At 41.6% G+C, this 25277-nt stretch overlaps 1 protein-coding gene across 1 annotated transcript in view; it reads right to left on the reverse strand.

Annotated features, from left to right (window-relative positions):
* Positions 1–7198: 7198 nt before the first annotated feature.
* The window catches only part of ARHGEF38 (Rho guanine nucleotide exchange factor 38), a 67595-nt gene continuing 49516 nt past the window's right edge, over positions 7199–25277 (reverse strand). Inside the window, exons 7-13 of the mRNA XM_060247384.1 lie at positions 22188–22292; positions 19325–19441; positions 18226–18546; positions 15509–15649; positions 10477–10675; positions 8430–8692; positions 7199–7405 (exon numbers count right to left, since the gene is read on the reverse strand). Of these exons, the coding sequence (XP_060103367.1) occupies positions 7220–7405; positions 8430–8692; positions 10477–10675; positions 15509–15649; positions 18226–18546; positions 19325–19441; positions 22188–22292 (1332 nt within the window). The 3' untranslated portion in view covers positions 7199–7219. The remainder of the gene's footprint in view (positions 7406–8429; positions 8693–10476; positions 10676–15508; positions 15650–18225; positions 18547–19324; positions 19442–22187; positions 22293–25277) is intronic.

Below are 25277 nucleotides of genomic sequence, written 5' to 3' on the forward strand. Positions count from 1 at the left end.
TATGTGGTGGAAGCAAGAGGGAGACAAGTACAAGCAGTGGTTTTGTGATGCTTTATTCCCAGTAACTCCATATTTCTAGCACTTGTTTAGGCTTCTGTGCACCTAACAAACAGTGGCATAAAGCTGTATACTGTACTTAAGAAAATAGCAATCCTGGACTTTCTTGGTGGTCTCTCACCAAGTTCTAACCAGGGCCAACCTGGCTTAACTAACAAGATTTTGGCTAGCCTGGGATATCCAGGACAGGGCATACATAGTAATCACTATACAATATATACTAGAGAATGATAGCGAAGAGTATAGCTCTTTGCATTGTTAACTATTCACAGGTAATTGAGATAATGGTATTTCAGAATGCAAGAGACTGGCTTTTTAACACCCCTTCCCCTCAAGCCATACTAGGAAAGGCTGAGATAGTGACCGATGAACTGACCATTCAATCCTAAACAGAATAGCACCCTCTTAAATCCATTGAAATCAGCCAGCTTTGAAGGATGTAGTTCTCCTTGGGAATGCTCTGCTAAAGTTCCTCCTGCATCCCTCCATGTGCCCCTTCACAAAGCTTTCTGTAAGGTAGGAAGTCATACCGTTCGAAGAGACTGTTAACTCACATCCGGTACCTTTAAAATGCCACCAATAGCTACATTTAGTGTAATAATTGAAAAAATCTGTAGGCTTTGGGGATTTCTCCATCTGGGGGAGGGAGGGAGCCAAACTACTAGGCAAACGCCTGTGCGGAGTAAAATTCTGAGTCAGAAGCATGGGTCAGTACTGGGACAGAGGCAAATCCACCATCACTGTTTCTACTTATTCTTACCATTCACCTGGCAAGGAACTGCAGTTTCCAAAGCCTGCAGGTACAGCCTGTAGCCACCTGTCTCCTGAAAGGCAGGGATTGTCAGGCACGTCATTCTCGGTGCCACTCCTCTGCTGGTAAATTGAGTTTGTGCACATTCTCCAAAGTGTGCAGTGAATCACCTTTTTAAAATGGCCAGCAAAGGTAAAGAATCAGTTTTCCTTTTGAAGTAACCAAAAAAGCAAATTCAAATAAATTAAAAGGTTGCCCTCACTGCTATTAATAATCAAAAATAGGAATGTGCACTAATTTTTAAAAAAAGTTTTTTTGGGTATCATTTCAAGGGTTCTTCCCCCCCACCCCACCCCATCCCCGAATTTTTCAGCTCAATTATTTGGGGGGCGGGGAGCTGGAATGGCTTATTTTATATCCAAATGAAATCAATACTGCAGAAACCCTAGTGTTGCCTGTCCACTAAAGGACCCTTCTTGCTCACCCTTGTTTCAAGCAAATTGGAAAAAGGGCTCCAATGCTTTGGGCCCTAAATGCTTCCAGCTTTCCCCATTTTTATTGTTTCCTATTGGGGGAGGGGGATTCAAAGAAGTCAGGAATCAAACCTCCAAGAGCAGCCACCGGACCAAAGCCTCCAATTTTAAACAGAACCAAGTCCATCATCATACCAGAGAATCCCAGCAGAGCCATAAGCCAATGCAGCAAGCCCAGCACAACCAATGCCAAACCAGAGAATTCCATAAGAACCAGCTTAAGCAAGGGGCATTGTTGCAAACCCAATATAGCCAATGTCAAACTAGAGAATCCCAAACAGATGCCACTTAAGGAAAACTGATGCAAGCCCAACACAACCCATATCAAACTACAGAATCCCAACAACTATAGGCCACTGGGGAAGCTCAATAGAACCAGCAGCCCTTCATTATTGGCATTCCTACTTTCCTAACATCTCTTGTTCCAGTGATATCTATGAGGCTTTTTTCCCTCTATGTGTGGCAAAAACATGTTTGACATCAAATTATCTGCACAGAACTGCTTCCCCTGATTCCAAAGACCAGAGAGCCTCCTCTTGCCCTTCCCGTTGCCTGGAAAACTTTAAAGAAAAACAGGCTTGAGAGCCTTAAAATTCCAGCTGTGGATACTTGTGGATGTTCCCAAATATTTCCAGAATGTTTCAGGAACTGATACCAAGTATTCCTGAGGTCAGAAATATTGCCCAGACATTGAGTATGTCCCCAAAATACTGATAAGGGATTTTTCAGATAAATATTTGGACCAGAAAGCCTATCTCTGAAAAAAAAAGAACATTAACCAGTTATTTCTAAAGGTCGTACAAGTAAGTGCTTTCTGGCAGTCTCCAGAAGGCTGATCAATTGCATGGGGGCTACCACAGTGAAGGCCCAACATTCCAGACAGCATGATTGCCATGCATTGAGTGGCGGGGTGGGGCGGGGGGGGTCACTGCTGAAATAGCTGTAGTTTGGACTCAAATAGAAAAATGTGGTCCTTTAAGCATGTGGGTATCAGGTTGCTAAAGGCTTTAACTTTAAGAAGTGGTGGTGGAAAGTACAGTCAAGTCACAACCAATTTAGAGAGACCCCAGAGGTTTTCAAGGCAAGAGACATTCAGAGGTGGTTTGACATTGCTGGACTCTACATAGCAACACTAGACATCCTTGGTGGTCTCCCATGCAAATACTAACTAGGGTTCAGCTTTTGAAATCTAATGAGATGAGGCTAGCCTGGGCCATCTAGGTCAGGGCAAAGGTAAGACACAAGGACAAAAAATCAGACACAAATATTTGTAAAAAATATATTTATTACAGTAATTTAAAAGCAAACAACTTGGTTCCCCAATATTGCTGTAGTTACAATTCACAGTAAGAAAACTTTAGTAATTTGTAGCAGGTGTTCGAAGTGGAGGGACCTAAGCTATTTGCATTTTGATGGCCTTGTGATGAAATGGGAATACAGACATCCATAGAAGGAATAAGTACATTTCGTGTTTGCATGTACCATTCAGATAAGGAAGTTATACAGATGCTTGTTTACCAAAGGCAAAAGTGAGTCTCACTAGCAATCATCTCAGTTTTGACATCATTGTTCAGAACAGTCTGTGCTGGTGAGTCATGCAGTTGCATAGTAACTTACCCTGTTTGTATTGCTCCTAAATCATGTTCAATGGTTGTAATTAATTTCATTAACCTCAGTTCTTCAAATCAAAATATAATATCCCCTCCACCACAATACTCATCTGTGCCAATCAACCAATCATATCACCTTGCTGTGATCTCTCTTTTTTTTCAAATGTCAAGTTTGAAAGGGCTTTTATTCCACAGGATAATATTGCTTGATTCAGCTTTTCCTACAATGCTGAGATGGGGGGGGGGCAGGGGGGAACCAGCACATAATGGAAATTTCCTTCTGTATGAATTTTAGGCAGCCTTCACAAAGTTTGGACCCGATAACCCTCCTAATCTAGCTCACTATCTGACGTTAGTTTGTAAATTCCACCTGTTTTTCTAGATTAATGAATACATACATTCAATTAGCTGTAGTTTAGCAGAGGAGTCATGTAAACCTATTTTAGAAGTGAATACTGAGAATGCAATAAATACGTTATTATGGACTCCATTGGCAATAACATTGAACATTGTTAAGCCTTTTTTAGACCTCAAGCCCACTTGGAAGGTAATGACATGGAAGCCTGTTTTCCCTAGAAAGGTTTAACATTGTACCTGAAAGTGGTGGTCTTTCTTAAGACATTCAGAGGTCAAGTACCTTTAACTAGCTTGTGATTTTGGTTTCCAGGTTAAACTAATCCATTAACGACCCTGAAAAATCTGAGATTATAAAGACAACAGGCACTTTAGAACTGAGATCCTGAAAAATCATTAGTGTCCTGAAATTTGTGTCCTAAAACAACAGCACTAGGAGGACAGGTCTGCTTGAATAACTCTGAAATGTAAAGCATGACAAAAAGAAACCTTCCAATCATTGATTTTTCCTTCATTACGAATTGTTTACATAAATAAAAGATAGTGTACCTAATAAAGGTAGTCAATTTACCTGATTCATGAGATCATCATAGCAGCTAGCCAAAGCTATGTTTCATTCTCCCCACATTTTGCTTATGATTTGAAAGATATAATATTTACAATGGCTGCTGACCCTCACTGGCATAGCAGGATCACTGGTATGAACATTTCATTTGTCACAAAATGTGAAAGCCATGGGTATGAGATGTCCTGGGAAAGACACCAGTAAGTTTCACATTCAAAAACTTTAAGTGTCCACCATGTGCCTTTTAATCACATGATGTAATCACACATGGCTCCATTCACACCAAACAAATGCTCTCAAAGAAGTAATAGGAACTATATGCTGTATAAGTTGTTAATTTTATGCACTCTGTGCATTCCAAGACTGATTCTTGCATGTGTAAACTATCATCATTACTTGTTCTTTCTCGCTGCTATCATTGCTTTTTTCTTTGCTAGTTCTTAGCAAATTGAGAAACCAGATTTTTTTTTTTCAATATCTAAATCAGATTTAGAGATTGTCATTTTTACATTGTTGCTTGAGCCTTAATTCCATCCTTCATGTTGCACACGTGTGCAGTGCCTTTGAAAAAGCAAACAGTGTTAGGCCTACAGAACACGTGGAGACCCAGATTTTGGAATGCTACTTTTCATTGAGAATTATAAATCTCAGCTGCATCCTTGATCCAATGTTCCGTTCCTGGCATTCATATAAATAGTGAAAGCACCAAATGTGTGAAAGCAGATTTGGTGTCAGGATGAGAGTCAAATCCCAGCCCATTTTCATTAATAAATAATAAAGCCTATTAATAAATAAATAGCAACAGCACACCCCAGGATTACCCTGTTGCAGTGCACTTAAGTTGAGGGAAGGACTTCTAGTCACCTCAAGAATAACCGAATGGGGAAGCTTTCGATTCCAGCTGGAAATCTTTCTGGTACATTTCACTTTGAATTTAATGCTGGAGCTATGATAGGCATGAACTAGTTCTCTCACCCTCCCCAGCTGGTAGAAGTCTGAAATATTCATATACAGTAGAATTAGAATTAAATATGTAACAAGATCTTGCACATTTCCTGCTGAGGCTATCAGAGTCCATCCATCTCAAATGACATGAAATATGTTTTTTTTTCACACTGTTTTTTCTTAAGTTTTTATACCTCTTGAAGAGCGCAAACCAAGGTCCAATGAAGTATAAAACTGGGATAACTTTATTTGCGTGTGGATTCTTCATTGTCCTCCAGAATATGAGATTTTTCTACCCTGCCTTTACTAGATAGCATTTTACCTTCATAACAATTAGCCTATCTGTTTATCAATCTATTTTTCACTCATGCTTCTTTGGCAGAATTCAAGAGGCATGCACAATTCCCCTCATTTTATCCTCACAAAAATCCTGTGAAGCAGGTTAGCTAAAAGAGTTTTCGCACCCAACGTGACACAATTAACTTCATTGATGAGTGGGGATTTGAAGCCTGGGCTTGACACTTGTAGTCCAATACTCTATCCACTACACCATACTGACTCAGCTGTTGGAGGTAACTTAGGTTAAGACTAGGGTTGCCAGCTCTGGGTTGGGAAGTTCCTGGATATTTGGGGAAAGCCTGGTGAGGAAGAGGTTTCAGCAGCATATAATGCCATAGAGTCCACCATCCACAGCAGCCATTTTCTCCAGAGGAACTGATCTCTGTAGTCTGCACTTGAGATCACTTGAAATTCTAGATCTTCAGGTCCCACCTGGAGGTTTCCAGCCCTAGCTAAGATATACATATTTGCCAAGTATACTCAAGTGAACATCATAATTGAATGGCTTGATTATTCTGAAACTAAGGGCCGGCTGTAACTGAAATGTGACAAGGATACAAGTGGAGATTCTTCAATGTAAGCATTTCAGGAAAGGAATGGGAATAAGTCTTACATATCCTTTTCATAATGTCTTCAGCTTTTGATTTTGGAACAGTCCTTTTGCAGGTAGAAAGTATACATGATTGAAACTAGCAAATACAAAAATGAAGTATTTGGTGCCAATGTGCTGTTTCATGTCCTACTGATGAGGAAGACTCAGCATGGGTTCTGCAAGGGAAGACCTTGCCTCACTAACCTGTTACATTTCTTTGAGGGGGTGAACAAACATGTGGACAAAGGAGACCCAATAGATGTTGTTTACCTTGACTTCCAGAAAGCTTTTGATAAAGTTCCTCATCAAAGGCTCCTTAGAAAGCTTGAGAGTCATGGAGTAAAAGGACAGGTCCTCTTGTGGATCAAAAACTGTCTGAGTAATAGGAAGCAGAGAGTGAGTATAAATGGGCAGTCTTCGCAGTGGAGGACGGTAAGCAGTGGGGTGCCGCAGGGCTCGGTACTGGGTCCCATGCTCTTTAACTTGTTCATAAATGATTTAGAGTTGGGAGTGAGCAGTGAAGTGGCCAAGTTTGCGGATGACACTAAATTGTTCAGGGTGGTGAGAACCAGAGAGGATTGTGAGGAACTCCAAAGGGATCTGTTGAGGCTGGGTGAGTTGGGCGTCAACGTGGCAGATGCGGTTCAATGTGGCCAAGTGCAAAGTAATGCACATTGGGGCCAAGAATCCCAGCTACAAATACAAGTTGATGGGGTGTGAACTGGCAGAGACGGACCAAGGGAGAGATCTTGGGGTCATGGTAGATAACTCACTGAAAATGTCAAGACACTGTGCGTTTGCAATAAAAAAGGCCAACGCCATGCTGGGAATTATTAGGAAGGGAATTGAAAACAAATCAGCCAGTATCATAATGCCCCTGTATAAATCGATGGTGCGGTCTCATTTGGAGTACTGTGTGCAGTTCTGGTCACCACACCTCAAAAAGGATATTATAGCATTGGAGAAAGTCCAGAGAAGGGCAACTAGAATGATTAAAGGGCTGGAGCACTTTCCCTATGAAGAAAGGTTGAAACGCTTGGGACTCTTTAGCTTGGAGAAACGTCGACTGCGGGGTGACATGATAGAGGTTTACAAGATAATGCATGGGATGGAGAAAGTAGAGAAAGAAGTACTTTTCTCCCTTTCTCACAATACAAGAACTCGTGGGCATTCGATGAAATTGCTGAGCAGACAGGTTAAAACAGATAAAAGGAAGTACTTCTTCACCCAAAGGGTGATTAACATGTGGAATTCACTGCCACAGGAGGTGGTGGCGGCCACAAGTATAGCCACCTTCAAGAGGGGTTTAGATAAAAATATGGAGCAGAGGTGCATCAATGGCTATTAGCCACAGTGTATGTGTGTATATAAAATTTTTTGCCACTGTGTGACACAGAGTGTTGGACTGGATGGGCCGTTGGCCTGATCCAACATGGCTTCTCTTATGTTCTTATGTTTTTATGATGTGGTTCATTATGCATATGTCATCTTCCCAAGGTAACTAGCTGGCACATATCCCCTTTGTCCTTTTGCTTCAGCTAGCCACCACTCCTTATTGCCACTCAGATCAGAAAACCGAAGGATCCGAACCCGCTGATACTCCTGAAGGCTGAGTTCCTGGTGACTCCTGGCTTGAAATGCATGAACTGCATAAAAAGTCTGTGGGAGAAGCAGAAGGAGAACAGTAGAAAGTATATTTTTCTGCCTTAGTCACTTCACTATGTGGCTAAATGAGACATCTCTAATTTCAAATACAGAATATTCCCCAAGAACAATCCAGTGAAACTGATCAGAGTACAACGAACTTAGCCCGTTGATAGGCTCTTTCATACCCTTTGGCAATTTCCTAGATCAGATTAACAATGTAGAGAATGCATGCTGGCTGACAAACGATACACTCTTATATGTTAATATGCTGCTACTATGTTACTATTGACCTCAGACCCTGAAATTTCAAATCCAGAAGTTCCAGACATGAGTGTTTTTTTTTCAACAAGCCTGAACTACCCAAATGTTTGAGAGAGAGAGTTTGTATATTTCAGGCAGAACAACAGAATGATTTAGTGAGTCTGTCATCCACAAGAGAATATGGCACTTGTGGAGTCCAGTAGTCCAATGGATTCCAACTTTGTTCTATTGCTTCAGACCAACACAGCTACCAGCCTGGCTCTATCAATGCGGCAGATGTGGAAAATCTCAACCTATGAAGCCCATGGGTGGAAGAAATATATTAGCAGAAGAAAGTAATCATCAAGAGGAGTGGGAAAAGATGCAGGAAGAGGGTGAAGTCTCTCCTTCCTGTCTCTTCCATGAGCAGAGCACTGCTGACAGAACAGAAAGAAGGTGATGACTTGCCACTTTTCTCTCTCCACTGCAGACTCCCAACTCATGTGACTCAAATCTACATGTCCTGTGACCCTAGGAATAAAATTTCCCAGTAGCAGAAATATCTGCTAGAGAGAGGGGAAAGCTGGCAAGACCAGAGATCTTTGTGTGGTCCTCAGAAAGTTTGTATTGGATGGATCCAATATATTAAGAGCGTCTTATACAGAGTCTGATCAGCACAGAAGTACCACTTTTCTGAACTGTGTATTCTTAATAAGTATTCTAATTTTGGGCCCTGTCACTGTGAATTCTAAAGTGGGCCAATTTTACCTCAAACAAGAAAGATAAACATTCTTACATGTTGGTCATCCACTTCGTAGATACTATCAGTCTTTGTTCCATTAACTACAGGCTTTTCACATAGGCTATTACAGGAAGAGCCGCTGTCACTTCTCTTATGTCCTGCAGTTTTGGTGCAGCCATTCTCCATTTGCCGGGAAGAGACAAAGAGGCTGATGTTATCAAAGTCACCATCACAAAAACCGGCTTCCCCAGCATCCTTTTGCGCCTTTGCTGGATTGTAGGGTTTCAAGAAGGAGGAATAAACATATCCTTTTGAAACTAGATAGGGGAGGGGGGGAAAGCTCAGAATAATTGTTGAAGAATTATTATACAGTCACTTGATAAAAGCAGGAGTCTTTGTTTACTGCAAGTTAAATGCCAAACTTCTGTCACCCAGAAATGCAGTGCAAATTACCAAATTATTTTGTTACCTAAGAAACTTACAGAGCAATCTCATGCAGAGTGACTCCAATGGGGATAGAGGGGAATAACTCTGTATGGTTGGTCACACCAGAACCTTTTCGGTTCAACAGCAGCAAATTGGTACTTATAGAAGCATATGAAGCTGCCTTTATGAAGTCATAGATTTGGTACATCTAGCTCAGTTTCATCTGTTCTAACAGGCAGCAGTTTTGAGGGGGGTCTCAGGAACAAATTGATCTTTTCCAGCACTGGTAACTTCCTTTTCATTGATATTGCCATGGCTTGTACCTAAAATTTTGAGCCTGCAAAGCATGTGTTCCACTACTGAGCCCCTCTCAAAGAAGGAAGGCAGAATTCTTTTTGTGAGATGAACCAAACAGAGTGGCTAAGAAAGACATCATGATTGCTGTGCCAGTTCACAGTGCCTGTCTTCTAGAATAGCCCGGAGAGCCCAATAGCCGGCCAGTTCCAGGGAACATCATGATGACAGCATGAAGTGAATCAGGCAGACTGAAAAACTGGTAAGAGAAGTGTGGAGTCCATGAGCAAATAGCACTCCTATTCTGGGAACTTTACTGAATCTACAGCTAATGGAATATGGGAAAGGGTGTGGTTATAAAACAAAATATTAGAAAAAATAGTTTAATGAAATAATGGCAGGTAATACATTGCAGTAAAGCGATTTAAACTGAGATTCATGGCAAGGAGATGTACAGAGTCAAAAAAAGGATGGTTTTCCTAGCCAGTAGATATTCCAAAGACTTTCTCCCCTGTAAGTTCTGAGCTTTCACCATTCTTTAAACATGGGTTTCTTTTCTGCATAGATTGTTCTCTTTGGTTACGCCTAATGATGTCCATTTTCTCAGCAGTAGTTTTTCACAGAATTAATAAGTTGATTTATTTAGATGCTTGTGCTGTCTCTCTAAGAATCTGCCTGAGGTGGCATACAAAATAAAAATAATAAAAACAGATTGTCTCCCTGCGTTGGTCTGTTGCTTTAGACTGCAATCCCAACAGCTGCAATATGCAGAGGGAAAACTCATAGAAAATAAAAACACAACCACATGTGTATACCTTGTGTTATTCCATCATCCATCTATCTTGCAAAATGATAAGGAGACTATTTGGCTTCTCCAGATTTCTGATCAGGGCATCACATTACACACAAACATCTTTCCAGTGATTTCATACACACTGAATTAAGCTGGTGGTGGAAAGTGCCATCAAGTTGCATCTGACTTATGACAACCCCACAGGATTTTCAAGGCAAGAGACATTCAGAAGTAGTTTTTATCATTCCCTGTAGTGACCACTGAATTCTTGGGTGGTCTCTCATCCAAATCCTAACCAGGGCCAACCCTGCTTTAGCTTCCATGATCTGACATGATCAAACTATCCTGAGCCATCCAGGTCAGGGTCTGTATACAAACATTCACAGTCAAGCATCATTTGGAACTGTTTGGAACTTCTATGCCAATATGATATTAATTTGTTTGGCTGTGGTGAGAGATTTTATGCAATGGAACATTCTTTGGGGAGCTGATCTGCCTGCTAATTTTGGTCTGCATTCCCAGTTTTGAGTCCACACACACTCACTGGGAGATCTGTATTCCTGTAGTGAACTGCGCAAGGGGACTTACTTCCAGCGTCAACAAGCCATCTACTTGTGCTTCCAAAAGGATCCTTTTGCTCCACAACAGCCACCACTTCTCCTTCATATAGATCAATATCATGCTCCTGAGTGGCATTGCATTTGCGCTTGGCTTGGTACACCAAATCCAAATTGTATGTAGACAAGATGATTGACCTGTAGCTTTCGGTCTGACGTGGAGATTCAATCTGAAAAAGGAACAGTAAAACAAAAAATTAGTTGTTAGAGCCAGAACTTCTTCAGGCATGCTGCCATTGGTATATTTACTTTCTATAGATACTCTACAGCATGAAGCATTCACAATCCATATCTCCTCCAGCCTCCTCCATAAGGCAAGTCACTATTATTCAGAGCTGGAGATGAATATGAACTTGTATTTTCTATGCCAAAATCTAAAGCCTGATGCAGGCCGATAAGAGAATGAGGCAGAGATTTAGTAGTGAGGTGTGACTGTACCACTCTAGGCTGCAAGCATCTGGGGAAGGGTGAGATACAATTCTATGTAAAAATGCATGTAAAAATGCCATGCACATTAAAAAGATGAACATATTAGAAAGTCCATCCCAGGTCTTTGCTGCACTGGGTTTCTACTTTTTTTAAAAAAAAACATAGAGGTGCATTAACTGATCACTCAACCTCAATGTATTTAATATCCTCATGCATAGTCAAAACTCAGTGCTGTATACAGAGCCAACATATGTAGAGGAAGAACAGAAATGTGCCAACTCTGCCTCTTCCTATGTCCTCCAAAATGTGGTCAAAGGGCCTATGAGCATACAAGCTTGCACATGAGTAAGCACTGTGCCTCTGTTTGGGTCAAAGCTCATGTGCATTCAAGCCATGCACATAATGGTGCTGGACAACCTTGGACAGGAGCTCATTCCTGCTCCCTCTACATGAGTATTAGGTCTGGACGTGAACTGGGAAAATTCGATTTGGTTCATGGCATGCCCCATTTGCTAATCACAGGCCCTTATGAATTTTTAGCTGCCTCACAAACTGCTTTGATTCATGAGGCAGTAGAATGGTCTTCCAACATGCTAGAGACACCAAACTCACAAGGGATCTCTGGCTGACCCTCCTCTACCTGCTCTACAAGGTTGTTGAGGGTTGGATTTGGGGAGTCTGAATTACAGCCCCCCAAAAGAAGATGCCCCCAGGAAAATGTTTTCTGGGGAAATGACTACCCAGCTACTGAGTGTATAGAACTGATCCTGTGCAAGCTATAGGCATCAAAGTCACAGGGGACGTCCTCCAGATGCTCCTCTGCATGCTATCCAAGCTATTCTTTTTGAAGTTCTGTAAACACTTTGACTGAGCAGAGACAGTCTGTCTAAGAATATCTCTGCTGATGAGCTGGCATGAACAGCTTGAAAATTTGTGGAAAGTTTGTGCAGGGTGACATGCCATGAACTTGACTTTGTGAAGCATGAACCATCCAAAATTCATCATGAACTTTGGTTCGTGAGTTAGTTCGTGCCCATCCGCAGTGAGCATTGGTTCTCTATGTACAGGGCTCGTGACTAAATGGTCTCTTAGGTATGATTCCATATTCCTGACTTATTCTGCTTATATACTCCAGGTGGTTAACTGTTCCCACAATGGTTCTTTTTTTCATCAAAGAGGTATTGTGGAGTCACTGGAACTCACTGCTCCAACAAGAAATGCTCATATAAAGATTTTTTGCATAGGAATACCTCTTTCTGCAAGTCTGTTGCGAGGCATATTATCAGAGCTATCTGATAGTGCTGCTATGCCACTGTACACACAGGCATGGCAGATACTTTAAATAGGCACTTAAGTACAGAGCTGTGTGCGCAGCAGGTGGGCTGATGTACTTCCACTTGCCTATTTTACTTTGAAGGCTGGAAAATTTAATCTCCTATGAATAGTCATGCACAGGAAATTTGCCTGCTTCCCCAATCTTAATGCAGTTATCATCCCAATGTCAATTAACGGGAAGTATTTTGAAGTCATCTTGAAAAATGACAGAACATGCAACTATACCTCCTCGCAAACCCATCACACGGCCAGAGCTGAAAAACCTGTAATCCTTGGATTATATAGAGAATGACAAGTTACAGATATGGGACAAGGAAAGTTGCTGGGGCTTCTCAATGCTACGTTGCACTCCAAACACATCTAAATCTGGGTTTTAAATCACATGCTATATGAAAGATAATTAAAGGCACCTTGTCATTTTTTTTTTTGCATGGGGGAAAATTCATAGGTGCAACACAGAAGTTTAGTGAGAAATATAAGTGGTGTGCAGAAAAAAAAAATTGGGGGGGGGGGATCAGGATATATTGGAGCTGAAAAATATTGATATTCTTTTTTCCCCTGGGTTCCAAATACACATAGAACAGATTCACTCTTATAGTTATCTGAGTGTCATGTTCCAGTCATCTGGACATATGAAAGGACATGTTGATTACCTGATCACAAATGCACAGAAAAGTGCTGGTGCCATACAGAAATGTTATTGGTCCAAAAGAGGTGGTAACATAGAAGGTGCTATTAAGCTATTTTCCATAAAAGTACTAGCCCAGTTATTGTATGGAGCTCCTTTGTTCCTCCAGTCTGAACGGATTTCTCTTGAAAGAATGCAGTCTTGAGCATAATATTTGGATCCAAGTTTCTGATATTTTTCATCTCCATTATTGCATTTGGGAAATCTTTTCAGGGGGCTGGGGGGTGTTTTTAAAGCTATTAGAACCAAAATTGCAGGGGAGCTGCTGGTGCCTGTCCTTTAAATAACCCCCGAAGTCCAGCTGAATTAGACCAAGGGGTCAAATTTTATGGGCCGATGAACAAGGTACCCTCAGCTGTTCTCCATTGTTTCTTTTGGAGGGGGGGGGGACCCTGTGGGGAAATGTAAAACCTGAGACTCTCCCCACATAGAAATAGCTTGCAATACCCTTCCTAAGTGTAAACAATGTAAAACCTGGAAATCTGAAACTATGAGAATCTTGAACTAGGTAAAATGCAAGAATCTCAATGTAACACATGAGAATTCACCCCCCCTCCCCCCAAAAAATCTGACACAACACAACACAACTCCAGCAAACTTTTAAAAAACACCAAACACACTTGAAATGGATAGAATCTCACCTAAAGCAGCCTGGCAAGCTGATACCAAGTTGTTGTACTTAGGAAGGGGATTGCAAGAGATACAAGGGGGGGGGGGGGAATAACACCAGCTCCTTATATTTCCAGTGAATCCTGAATATTTCTGGGATTTTTGAGACCCCCACCTTTTTTATTTTTGTATCCCAGAAAATTCTGGTATATTTGGGATAACTGAATATGTTAGGGAAATACTGATAAGGTGTGTTTCTGATATATTTTTGGACCAGGAATAGCTAAATGTACATACGTAGGAAATATATCTGCAGACTGCGTATTCACAATTTGAAAGAATGCTTCTGACAAGGACACAGACAAGGGATATGGAATGAATTGTCATTTTAGAGAAAAAGGCACAAGATGCAGCTTGTTTTCTCTGGGCTTTAGGGTTGTGGCCCTGTGTACATTTCTTGGAAATAAACCTCTCTGAAAACCGGGTCAGTTACTTCCAAGCAAACACATATAGGATCAGGAGTCACATAGTATGAACATAAGAACATAAGAGAAGCCATGTTGGATCAGGCCAATGGCCCATCCAGTCCAACACTCTGTGTCACACAGTGGCAAAAATTTTTATATATACACACACACTGTGGCTAATAGCCACTGATGGACCTCTGCTCCATATTTTTATCTAAACCCCTCTTGAAGGTGGCTATGCTTGTGGCCGCCACCACCTCCTGTGGCAGTGAATTCCACATCTTAATCACCCTTTGGGTGAAGAAGCACTTCCTTTTATCCGTTTTAACCTGTCTGCTCAGCAATTTCATCGAATGCCCACGAGTTCTTGTATTGTGAGAAAGGGAGAAAAGTACTTCTTTCTCTACTTTCTCCATCCCATGCATTATCTTGTAAACCTCTATCATGTCACCCCGCAGTCGACGTTTCTCCAAGCTAAAGAGTCCCAAAATGTCATCTATACAAAGCTGCATTTCTACTCTGAAGGCAATGCCTATAACTTTATAGTTAAATGCTTAGGATCATTTGGTGACTGGCTAGAAGCTAATGATAATAGCCCAACTGATCAACAGCATTGACAACATATGCTCTAATGAATATCTGAAAAATATAAAATCTGATTTGTTAACCAAAAGGGCATCCTTTAATAGGTTCAAACTGCAGGCTCTACTTGAAGATCGTATGCCAGTTTTCTGAGTGGGACTGTTACACAGATATATTCAAAACAAACAACAGCCAACTGGACAGAGAGAGTTAAGAAAGTGGCCATCAGACATGTAGAAATAAGAACATAAGAGAAGCCATGTTGTATCAGGTGGATGGCCCATCCAGTCCAACACTGTCACACAGTGGCCAAAAAAAACAGATGCCCTCAGGAGGTCCACCAGTGGGGCCAGGACACTTCCACTGTTGCCCCTCCCCAAGCACCAAGAATACAGAGCATCATGTGCCCTAGACAGAGTGGCTAATAGCCACTGATGGATCTCTGCTCCATATATTTATCCAATCTCCTCTTGAAGCTATCTATGCATGTAGCTGCCACCATCTCCTGTGGCAGTGAATTTCACATGTTAATCACTCTTAAGGTAAAGAAGTACTTCCTTTTATCTGTTCTAACCCAACTGCTCAGCAATTTCGTTCAGTGCCCATGAGTTCTTGCATTGTGAGAAATGCAGAACGGTTCTTTCTCTACCTTCTCTATCCCATGCATAATCTTGTAAACCTTTTTCATGTCACCCCTCAGTCATCATTTCTCCAAGCTAAAAAGCCCCGAGCGCTTTAACTCAAAACAACTTACTAAGCACACATAGGATGGTTACATTAAGAATGTTCAGCTTCTTCTGGATTTCACATCAGCCTATAACCAACTCATTTACAAGAAGAAAAAAAGACATTTCCTTATGTCAGTTTCTCACAGTCAAGGACACAATGCAAACCTGTGGAGATATGAGTTTCTTCTTTTCAAAGCTCAGCTTCCTCTCAAGAAAAGTTGTGCTGTTACTTTCTTTAACAAAATTCAGATTGTGCACCTCTTCCAGCACTTGATGCTGAACTTCAATGATATCTTGACAAGAGAGCTGAAAATACACAACAGGTTAGAAATGATGTACACTCAGAAATGGGAGAGCCAGTGGGGTACAATAGCCACTACATCTTGGAGAGCCAGGTTCAATTGCCCCACCTTGCTAGGAAGCTTGCTGGGTGACCTTGGGTCAGTCACTGTTCCTCATGCTAACCAATCCCACCTCCAAGGGGAAAAATCCATAAGGATGAATCATTATTATTTATTATTTTATTATTTATGTTAACGTATGAGCTGTTGTTAGCCGCCCTGAGCCGCCTAGGCGGGGAGGGCGGGATAGAAATAAAAGCTATTATTATTATTATTATTATTATTATTATTATTATTATTATTATTATTATGGCTTCTGAAGGAAGAAGGGTACTAAACAGAAACTACTTACAAAGATCAACAAAAAAATAATTTTAAATTACTGCATTACTTCTGATAGCAAATTGGGCAGACTATAAAAAGGCACTGCCACCTGTTTTCCTTATAAAGGTAAAGGAAGTCCCCTGTGCAAGCATCAGACGTTTCCGACTCTGGGGTGATGTTGCATCACAACATATTCACGGCAGACTTTTTTACGGGGTGGTTTGCCATTGCCTTCCCCAGTCATCTACACTTCCCCCCCCCCCAGCAAGCTGGGTACTCATTTTACCAACCTTGGAAGGATGGAAGGCTGAGTCAACCTTGAGCCAGCTACCTGAACCCAGCTTCCGCCGGGATCAAACTCAGGTTGTGAGCAGAGAGCTCGGACTGCAGTACTGCAGCTTTACCACTCTGTGCCATGGGGCTCCATAGTTTCCCTTATAGAGCTGCACAATAGGTAGAAACTAAGCAGGAAGAGCCATTCTTGTTGTTTCTTCTCTGTGCTGGGGAAGGCTGCACCTGCTGTTAATTGTGAAGGAGACCTTCTGAAGAAAAGCAGTTGTCATCCCTAGATTCTTGCATGCTACCAGAATTCTTATATATTTGGGGAGGCGGAATGTGATTTTCTGTATCTCCTCTTTGGTTGCCATGTTTCTTTTGTTGTTGTCTCTTCTCGTTTTTCAACCTACACTGTGCATAAAACAAGAGCTAAGCTCCTTACCATTCTTAAAGTAGAGGCGGGGGAAAATCCATTGTTCAGTTGCATATATTAATTCATTTTAATATATGCACTCTGAAAATTGCTTATTACCTAGCAACAGTGCTGAGTCAAAGGAAGAAGAAAAACATCCAGCCAGGTGGCCCAAAACCTGGTTGAGAAAGTATAAAATTAATGCCACTAGAGAGCACTGTAAGCACACCAGAAAAGCTGAAGTACAGGAAAGAAGGAACAAGCTGGGAGTGGAATCATTTCCTGGGACAGCCACCAGGTACATGAAATGTAATAACTCCTGTGGCCTACTGCTATGGATGTTTAACTGAGTTCACTGGGACAGGAATACATAGGATCGCAGCATTAATGTAGTCCAGGATTAATGAGATGTTTGCATTTGAGTTCTTTGTGGAATAAATTAGCAAGACTAGTCTTCTGGTGGAGAGGCACAGTATTCAAACAGCCCTATATTTGAAAGAGCACGACTTTCATAAGTACTGAGAAAATTTAATCATGAAAACTAGATATATAAGACCTAGGCAGAAAGATGCTTAAGAAACAGAGGACAATAGGAGGTATGAACTGATATAGAACCAAGGACTGGATTAATCAGAGAGAGAAAGAGACAGAGATGCTGGCTTTTGGCTGGCAATCTCAGGGAGTTTCAGAGAACTGAAAACTCTAGAAACTACCCTCCAACAGCTCTGCTTCCAGGTACATACTGAGAAGTGATGTCATGCTGTTGAGCAATGCTCTGGGAATTTCCCCGATATCTACTGTTATTACCACAGAGTTTAGACATTTCTAGAATATCATGCATAGACATTTCTAGGATATCATTCCCTCAATTTGCTTCCCATTGCTCCACCCAGCAGCAGAAGCCCAGGGGCTAAGAGCAGAATGTTGCCCACCTATCAGACTATCTATAAGGAATTCTGATTGCACTGTTCAGGCGTAAGCACTTCATAGTTTGTGTATGAACACAACTGTGTTCATTTTTGGTGGAAAGCACTTCTGGTAGAAAGTAGGGCAGGAAAAACTTTGAGGAATGCACTGCCTGATGCAGCCTGTTGTAACATGATGGTTTAATCCAGGGCTTTTTTGTAGGAGGAACTCCTTTGCATATTAGACCACACACCCCTGATGTAGCCAATCCTCTAAGAGCTTTCAGTAGGCCCTCTAAACTCTTGGAGGAGTGGCTACATAAGAGGGGTATGGCCTAATATGCAAAGGAGTTCCTGCTACAAAAAAAGCACTGGTTAAATCAAAGTTAAATATATTGTCTGTTAGCCGCCCTGAGCCCGCCTGGCGGGGAGGGCGGGATATAAAAATAAAATATTATTATTATTATTATTATTATTGAATGCAATTATCAAAAAGTTTGCAAGAAAAGACTGTATGCCCATGGACAAGGGTCTGTCTTTTTAAAGCTCTTGAATATCTCTAAGATATTAGGTGCTTATTGTTAATAAATTATCTCTGTACAGATGCAGCAAGAGTCTACTTACATGCTCAGGAGATTCTCCAGTGGAACAGGCTTGCAAGGCTGATGACATCAGATCTCTCAGGAGAATGATGAAGCTGCACAGGCAATTTGTCACAATTTTCTTAGCTGCCTCATTGAACCTCTGAAGCTCCTCCACCAGCTGAGCATTGAGAGCTTCATACTCTTTTCTGGCCAGATCCATCTCATCCCCTGCAGCCTTTTGGTGGTAGCCATGATAGTCCAGCAGTTTATCATAACGTTTTTCAATTAGCTTCTGAGGTCCTGGAAACAGGACTTGCAACAGTAACAGTGGAGTCAAAACCATTTTGTCTAGCTCACTTGCCTTGATAGGTGTCCACCAGGAAAAAAAAAGAAACAAATGGTGAAGACACCTCATCAAACACTTATTCGTTAAAACTAACAATTCTTCCTGAACTCAAATCATAGGCATGAAGAAATAAAGATATAACTAGCTTGTTTCATAAGAACCATAGAAAGGAGCACTGATCTAACACACTTCACACTAGACTTCTGTGTAGCTTGTGCTGAATAAGTTAAAACTACTGAGAAACAAAGAGGTTCCTGCAGTAAACAGCAGTTGCATTTGGGTAAAGTTATATGTTAACTACTATGGAAATAGACAGGACCATAAAGGCACCATAAAGAGTAACATTTTTATTCCAACATAGCTTTCATGAACCAAAGCCTACTGATTCCTTGAAGAAGTGGGATCTAGTCTATGAATGCTTATGCTGGAATACAGTTCTGTTAGTTTTAAGGTACTACAAGACTCCTTGTATTATTTTGCTACAACAGACTAACAGGGCTGCCCCTATGAAAACTCTAGGAAACCATTTTGATTCGTTTCAAACATTAAGGTATCAGACCACCTATTGTGTAATTGGAACACTAACTTATGTCAGGTGGCCCTTGTGTTTATCCCTTGTGAATTCTAAAGAGCGGACATTTGATATGCAATCAATCTGGACTCCTGGAAATTGTGCTTTAAAAAGGCAATTATTTTGTCCTTGCTAGATTTTGTCATGGAACTTTATTCATGTGCAATACACTGCATCTGCAAACACTCTGTCCTTGCAAAGCTGTAGACTAAGAGAACTCACAAATCTGTCATAGGGGTTTTCAGCATTCGTTAATGTGCTCAAAGAGTCGGAATCCTCTCTCTCATGTAGAATATCCTGAAGATCAGTTGCATTCTGAGCAGCTAGGTGTGTCAACTCCTGAAAGCAATGAAATGGTCAGGCTCAGAAAGTGAATCATGAGAAAGGCCTTACAAAATAGCTGTTAATTTGTGCAAGAATACTCAGAAAAGGCATTAACCTAGGGAACCAAGCTGCTAGGCATGTCATATATCCCCTGCCAATTACACATCTTTTTTTTTATCCATTTTGCTGCTATGTTTGTCAACAAATGAGATCCACAGTAAGCAAGCTAGAAGCCAACTTCACAAGCAGGGAAAGGAAATGGTAGAACAGACTGCTCCATATCACCTTGCAGATGGAGAATCACATTTTTATAGCAACCCATGAAGGTCCCTTAAAGTAACTCATTGTTCAGCAGGATGCATTATTATTTTTTTTCTTTTATGCCTGCAGGGATTTTGCTTTGCCAGTTCCCACTTGCGACTACAAGGCTAGAGTTAAGGCTGTATAATTTCATTCTGCTGCATGTGCATAGATCAGATCTTCAATTCATATGCCTTTTATTTATTTATTTTTTTAAAGAATGAACTACTTGCCAGGAATCATACTAAAGTTACAACCAGTGCCTGACTTCATGGCTGCCTTAGTCAGCTTCAGGCAGAAAAGGAAGTGGATTTGCCTGAGCAAAAATCCCCCTGACTCAGGACACTGTGGTTCATTCTGCTCAAAAGAAAACCCCCTAAACCATCAAGAACACTGTGACAATTAACTTCTTCAAAGAGGTGGCTCCTGTGTTCTTTCTGAGCAAATAGATGAACCTGTAGCTTTTCTTGAGCATCGCTCTTTCATTCAAGGACTCTGTCCAGTGAAACAGCAAGATTATTACATAAATTTACCAACCTTCAAGTAGGATCTGAAGTTCTCCTGGGATTACAAATGACCTCCAGACAACAAGGCTCAGTTCCTCTGGAGGAAATGTCCACTTTAGAGGGTGAATTCTATGGCATCACATCCTTGCTGAATTCTCCTTCACAGACTACCTTCTACAGGGACTGCTCCCAAATCTCAAAGAATTCTCCAAAGCTGTGTTGGCAACCCCTGCCACCAACCTTTAAGCGGGATCCAGAATTCTTTTAGAGTTACATCTGATCTCCAGACTGCAGAGATCTATTCCCCTAGAAGAAATACACAAAACAGAGAAAAACACCATGCTAAATCACACTGTGTAATTTTAATTGAAAAAAAATTAATTGAAAAAAGTATATGCATTTAGTTAGTTTGTTCTATCGCTGTCTTTTGATAACATTTATTTAAAAAATAACCACATCAAACAAACTCATTTTCCTTTGCTCCCCCACAATGTGGACAAATTGAAGAAGACTGTAGATTTATACCCTGCCCTTCTCTCTGAATCAGAGTCTCAGAGTGGCTTACCATCTCTTTTATCTTCTTCCCCCACAACAGACACCCTGTTAGTTGGGTGGGGCTGAGAGAGCTCTCAAAGAAGCTGCCATTTCAAAGATTACTTCCTGCAAGAGCTATGGCTTACCCAAGGCCATTCCAGCAGCTTCAAGTAGAGGAGTGGGTAATCAAACCCGGTTCTCCCAGATAAGAGTCCACAGACTTAACCACTATACCAAACAGGTCATAGAACCATTAGTTATATACAATTCCTTAAGGACTTAGAATGAAAAATCCTTGTCATACAGCTAGCAGCTAAATACCAGTAGATAAACTGTAGAGTTGAAAACCCTTATCTTATTGTTGATAACTTTATTTAAAGTAAATGAAATATAATTGTAGCTTGACTTGACTCTACAAGCACCTGGTTGAAGCTCGTTTCATGCATGTCTTCCTCAAAAGTTTCAAGCTTTTTTGATGTGTGATAACTCAGTCTGGACCCTACTATTATACATCAAAAACCAATCCAAATACTTTCAATTGGAATGAACCAACATTGTGCCAATGTTTTTGAATGCTGAAGGACCCTCATTCCAGTTGAGTCGAGTCAAACTATGATTATATTTTATGTACTGGGACTGAGTTGTCAACAGTAAGATAAGGACTTTCAATTCTACAGTTTATCTACTGGTATTTAGCTGCTAGCTATATATGACAAAAGATTTTTCATTCTAAGTCATTTAGGAATTGTATACGACTGATGGTTCTACAGCTATTTGTCCACAATGTGGGGAAGTACAGGGAAATGTGCGTTTTGTTTACTGTGATAAATGTTATCAAGATACAACAATATAATAGACTAACAAAATGAGTATAAATTTTTCAATAAAGGTTTATCAAAATTACACAGTTGTCTGATTTAGCTCAGTGTTTTTCTCTGTTTTGTGTACTCCACACTATGGTCCCCTGGAGGAAATGGCAGCTTTGGAGGGCAGACTTTACAACATCACATTCCCCAAAACCACTTCCAAATCTCAGGATTTCCCCAACCTGGAGCTGTCAACCCTACACTGTGCAAAGTTACAAAGCCTCCCAGACTCTCGTCCAACATGCTAACTGCCACACCACACACACTTGGCTTAAAATCTTAAATGTTTGTGGGTTTTTTGAGAGAAATGGCACAGCATGCAGCTCTGTGTGAACTGTCTTGGGAGTAAGCCTCTCTGACAGTTACTTCCAAATAATCAGGTGTAGGATCCATCTGCAAAAGTTATGCACTTTTCCTTGGAAGTTGAGAACTTTAAAATATCTCACCCAAAGAGCTCAGACCAAGTTTCAGCTGAACAGTTTCCTCCTCACTTGGATGAACAAACATTTGCTGGTATCTTGTGAACTTGCTGAAGAACTGATAAGTTACACTCACCGCCAGATGCTGTGAAGACAATGAAATATTCTTCACACAGAGTTTCACAGTCTTTTCTAAACTTCTAAACAGCTTTTCTTCCTTATTAAAAATTTCATCTTTCACCTTTAAAAAATTGGAAAAATATGGTTAATATGAAAGATCAATCTTTACTTGTAGAACTTTAATAGAACTGTGTAATGAAGTGTCTCTCTTAGGCTCGGATAAAATATATGCAGGCAATGTAGTGTGGCCAACTCCAAGTTGGGAAATTCCTAGTGATTTGAGGGTGGAGCCTCAGCAGTGTACTATGTCACAGAATCCATTCTCCAAAGCAGCCATTTTCTTTGGGGTAACTGGTCTCTGTAATCTGGAGATCAGCTGTAAGATCTCTGGGTTCCACCTGAAAGCTGGTAACTCTAAGGCAATATATATTTAGCCATACTTTGGTTTGTTCCCTTGGGCATTACTATACATCCACAGAATAAGACCCTTATTATTTCAGCATCAGGCCTGTACTCTTTCTGATTTGTTCAAGGGGGAGGCTGATGTTTTTGATTTATTTGTGGTTTCTTTTGTGCTGAAAAACAGACAACCTTGAAAATGTCAAACCTAGTTTTCTTTTCTTATGTTGAAGGAATTACTGCAGATGTCAGAGATGGGAAATTATAATCACTTTGAACCTCTAATTTATGGAAGGAAGGATGCTCATTCATACACAAAAAGCATTGCTGCTGCTGTTTTCTCCAAGTGCTCTCCATTATTTGAGCTTGAAAAGTGTTGACAAAAAGGAGCACTGAAACAGAAAGGTCTCGCTGATGGAAGAAAAACAACTCTGCTTCACAATTAAGACCATTTCATTGTGGCGGGCATCAGGATTCCGAGTGCTGCTGGAGGCGTGCAGGGGTCGTGATCAGAATTTTTTAAACATGTTAAACAATTTGCAAGAGCTAAGAAGACCAGGGCATGGGGAGTGCTATGGCTCATTCCATCCGCTTTCATATGGGAACCTGAGAATGGTGCCCAGCAGTCCCAAGTCTCCACAGTTCAGATACAAGGACTGTTTTAGCCACTACGGTCACCACCACAGAATAAGGTTGCCAACATCCGGGTGGTGGCTGGAGATCTCCTGGCATTACAACTGATCTCAAAGAGAAAGAGAAGACAGTGACTTTGGAAGGCAGACTCTACAGCATTATACTCCACTATACTTCCAAATAATCACCCCACCCCTCCTCAAATCCCACCCTGCTCAGGCTCCACACCCCAAATTTCCAAGTATTTCCCAACCTTAACCACAGAACTAGCATGGAAAAATTCTTAATAGATTTGTCTATGACAGTGATCCCCAACAGAGCACTTATTTGTAAATGTATTTCTGGGTGTCCACTTCCTTTTTCCTAAAGGAAAGAGCCAGTTTGGCTTTCCTCCATAACAGTGGAGAAGGAGATGCTTCAAAAGACCCCCAGGAGACAGGCCTGAGGCGCCCTATGGGCCCAGAGATTTTATGGGTCCCCTCCCCAAGCCTTGGCTCCCCCTCCCAGGACCCCTCACCCCAATTGCCTCAGCACATGAAGCAGGTAGCGGCACTGGCAAGCTCTCTCTTGAAGCACTCTGAGCAGAGTTGTGGGTAGGCAGGCAGATTCCAAAAGTTGGGTGGGGAGGTGGGCAGCCCTCCCCACCCCCTGCTCCCAGCAGCCCTTAGTCCAACCATGAAGATCTGGGGGCTCCATGTGCTGCCTTTTCCCCACTGCCATGAGCCTGATCTGTCAGTTCTTGGGTGGGTGGGAGGAGAGGTCCCTAGATTGCACAGGCTGCAAGAGCAGCTAGAGTCCTTTTGGGGTGGGGAGAGAGGAAGGAGAGTGGCCAGAACATGTCTCCCCCAGCCAGTGTGTATGAACCTGCTGCTCCTGTGCACATTCCCTGCTGCTCCTGGTTGGGGAAGGGCGCAGGAAAACAGGGAAATGAGGACGGAGCACAGAGATACAAATCAGCCTTCTTTTGAACTTCGGAATTGGAAGTTGATCACTGCAGGCTGAGCTCCAGGAAAGGTAGAAGGGGAATCAGACCTTACATGCAATTTAAATCACGCTGGAGGGAGGAGGGGGAGGGGTTGCCCCCATCCTCTCCAGCTTCTTGCTTTCATCCCCCATGCCCCCCCTCCTATGGCCCCCTCTGCCTGTGACTCTTAGCTACGGGGCTGCCAAGAGACATCCTAGGGTTTCTAAATCCTCCCAGAAACTAGTCTCATGGGGAAGAGGGAGCTTGCTGGTGACATGATGAAATCACCAGTGACACAGTGGCACCACTCTCTTTGTGGCAGAAGTGATATCAGCATGTCACTAGGGGACACTGGCAGATCCCAGCATCTCCAAGCGATGTGCTGACTTGATTTGGTTGTGCACAAGGAGTGATGTCAGGGCATCAGAATGCTGCCATCTGCCCTGATTTCCCACAATTCCCCATCCCCAACTGCCTAAGTAGTATCACTCAGTCTGGGGGGCCTGGCAGCGTTATACTAATGGGGGGAGCAGGCAGTGTTATACTAATGCCATGATGCAACTTATGGCATGGCCAGGAAATGACATTAATGTGTCAGGTGAGCTTTAGCATTTGGCGCAATCCAGGCCTCAGATTCAGTGGGAGCACAGCTCCTGAACCTTTCTGAGAGTTCCACCTCCTTGTCCATTGAATAGTATGTGCAGCTGCATAACAATCCCCGGATGAGCTCCACCACCTATTTTTCTACAAAATGACCCTGGCACAATCTCTATGGCTAAACCATGCTGTATGCTTCTCCACCACCTGTGATGGAAATATAAGCCTACAAAAGCAGCCCCATGGAACAAAAAAAGTCCTGTAGTTGTTATTTCTAAACTTAAGCACCATTGTGCACACTGTGCACATGACATCTGGTACAATGTGTTTTAAACTTATTTGTTTCAGTGGGTTGTAATTATTCGTTAATCTATGTACTGTCGTTAATGCTGAAAGGCTTAACTATTTGTCTGTAATCAGCCCTGAGCCTACTTGTAGGGAGGCTGGAATATAAATTTGAAAAATAAAATAAAACAATAAAACAAATGAATAGAAGTGAGACTTAGGTGTTAA

The sequence above is a fragment of the Heteronotia binoei genome, chromosome 9 (assembly GCF_032191835.1).
Source record: "Heteronotia binoei isolate CCM8104 ecotype False Entrance Well chromosome 9, APGP_CSIRO_Hbin_v1, whole genome shotgun sequence".
Taxonomy (NCBI): domain Eukaryota; kingdom Metazoa; phylum Chordata; class Lepidosauria; order Squamata; family Gekkonidae; genus Heteronotia; species Heteronotia binoei.